This window comes from Trypanosoma conorhini (assembly GCF_003719485.1).
Source record: "Trypanosoma conorhini strain 025E chromosome Unknown Tco_14.4_contig_00028, whole genome shotgun sequence".
Classification (NCBI taxonomy): Eukaryota; Euglenozoa; class Kinetoplastea; order Trypanosomatida; family Trypanosomatidae; genus Trypanosoma; species Trypanosoma conorhini.
The window spans coordinates 16,564-18,838 of record NW_021704115.1 but is presented as its reverse complement, the minus strand read 5'-3'; the positions used below and the strand labels follow the sequence as shown (position 1 = coordinate 18,838).

The 2,275-nt window shown below is 65.1% G+C and overlaps 2 protein-coding genes across 2 annotated transcripts in view; both read left to right on the top strand.

Moving 5' to 3' along the window:
• The window catches only part of Tco025E_00979 (surface protease GP63), a gene marked incomplete at both ends in the record, with an annotated part of 1,755 nt that extends 1,560 nt beyond the window's left edge, over positions 1–195 (top strand). The window contains one exon of the mRNA XM_029367918.1: positions 1–195. This exon is cut by the window's left edge and continues 1,560 nt beyond it. Coding sequence (XP_029231951.1) covers positions 1–195 — 195 coding nt within the window.
• Positions 196–304: 109 nt separating this feature from the next.
• Tco025E_00978 (surface protease GP63) lies at positions 305–1,312 on the top strand (the record flags this gene model as incomplete). The annotated part of the gene is made up of 1 exon (XM_029367917.1): positions 305–1,312. The coding sequence occupies one exon, from the start codon at positions 305–307 to the stop codon at positions 1,310–1,312; it is 1,008 nt and encodes a 335-aa protein (XP_029231950.1).
• Positions 1,313–2,275: the final 963 nt, after the last annotated feature.

Sequence of the window (2,275 nt, the reverse complement as noted above, 5' to 3'; positions counted from 1 at the left end):
TGTGCACTCCACGAATACGCGGGAGAAGGCAAGGCTGCACTACGGCTGCGAGTCGGCGGCGGGCATGGAGCTGGAGTATGTGCCGTCAATGCGACCGCCGGCAGCTGGGGGGCAGGCGGCACGGCCAACGCAGTCGCGCGTGACTCCACCGGGGCCTCCGGGGCGAGCGACAGAAGGGGCGCTGCCTGCCCGTAATGGACCGGTGGTTCGAAGTGTGTCGGCGGGCGGGCAAAGGCGAGAGGGAGAGAGGCCTCCAACGTCCCGTGGAAGACCCGTCGCAGGGCTTGGGGATACTCCACCCGGTATGGATGGGCCGGGGGGACCAGTAAGAAGAGGGCGAGAAGGTCCGGGGCAGTCTCTTTCCCCACCTGGGCCCGCTTCTTTGCTTCTTGCAACACCGCAGGCGGCGGCGGCGGCGGAGGGAGGCGGTGGCGCGCAGGCTTCCACAGGCACCGAGCTTTTGGTGGTGGAGAAGCGGTGGAGGCCGCCGTCGTGGTTGGGGCTGAATTCGCACTGGTCGCGGCGCAACGCGAAGGATGAGCTGATGGCGGGCTTCGTTGTTTCCGGCTACTACACGGCAATCACAATGGCGCTTTTTGCCGACCTCGGCTACTACAAGGTGGATTTCCAGAAGGCGGAGCCGATGGCGTGGGGCAGCGGAGCCGGGTGCAGGCTGCTGACCGAGAAGTGCGTGAATGAGGGCGCCACGAACTACCCCGAGATGTTCTGCACCGGCTCGGGCGGCGGCGCCCTGCGGTGTACCTCTGATCGCCAGTCGCTGGGGAGCTGCTTACTGCGCGAGGACGAGAGGATCCCGCCGGAGTTTGTGTACTTTGCCGCGAAGAAGGGCTCCCCGCGCGAGGCCCTGATGAGCTACTGCCCCTTCATCGCGCCGGGGAACGACACCGGGTGCGTGGGCGGCAGCGAGGCGGCCATGCCTGGGAGTGTGGTTGGCCCGGCATCGCGTTGCTTGGCTGGGGAGGGCCTTCGGCTGGGCAGCGTCGCCGTGGGTGACGTGTGCGTGGAGGTGCGGTGCGGCGAGGGCTCGTTAAGTGTGCGGCACAAGGGCAGCAAGGAGTGGCTGCCGTGCCCGAGCGGCCGCAAGCTGACGCCGGCGGCGCCGTTCACGGCCGGCCGCATAACGTGTCCCGCGTTCAGCGACGTCTGCCTCACGATGTTGAAGCACGGCGCCGCCGGCAGACCTCCGACGCAGCATGCGCGGGGCGGACACCGCGATGCCAGCGCCCCGGTGGCCGTTTGGGCGTCGCTCCTTCTCGGCCTCGTGACCGGCGCGGCGCTTGTGGCTCCCTGAGCCCGCATCTGCGGCCGACACCGCGCCTTCCCCTCCTTTTTTCTTTGCTTTTGAGGATTCCTCCTCTGCTGGGCTACACACATTTTTTTTTTCAGGTCGTGTTTTTTTGTTTGCTTTTATTTTTGTTCTCTGCCCGTGCGGGCCGATGCCTCCCTTGCGCCTTCTCTGGCCCGCAGAGGAGCCTGTGGTTCCGCATTGCCTGCGCCGCCCGGCGGAGGACGCTCGATTAAGTTTTGCGAGGGACGTTTGCTTGGGGAGGACCGGTGTCGAGGAAGTGCATTCCCCCCGTCCGTGGGATGGCCCTCGGCGGCCAGAGGCGTGGCGGCGGAGCGGCGGCGCAGGGACGTGGTTTCATCCCTCGCTGCCCACTTTTGCCGCGCGCCGCGCAAGACCCCGCGGGGGCGCCCCAGCGTGCCGTGAAGAATTTCCTTGACGGTGTTGGGAGGGGAGGAGGGCGCGTGCCAACATGCTCTCCGCTTTTGTGTCAGGCGGAGTTCCGTGGGCGTGTGGCGCCCAGCTGTCTCTCCTTTTTTTTCTATTTCTTTCTTTTTTCTTGCTCCATTGGCTTTCCTCTAGCGTAGGATGTTTTAGGGGCTTATTTGCTTCTTTGGTGGCTTGTCCGTTTCAGTTGTTGTTGTTGTTTTTTGCTTTTCCCTCCGCGTTGTGACGGCCGCCGCCGCCGCCGATGCTGACGGCCAGCGAAAACACAGGCGCCGTGTTTACAACCGATCACCTCGCCTGCACCTGTGCTGCCCTAGACCGCGCTGCCGCCTGGCTGGGGCGGGGCGTGTGTGTTGTGCGTGTGCGAAGCGTGCTCCGTGGGTGAGGCGGCGGCTGTATATCACTTTCTCTGTGCCGTGACAGTCTCAATCGGACCCGCGAGAGCAGTGCCGACGGCGGCAGCGCGAGCCACTGAAGCCATCCCTGATGCAGCCAATCGAGGCATTTGATGAATGTGCCGAT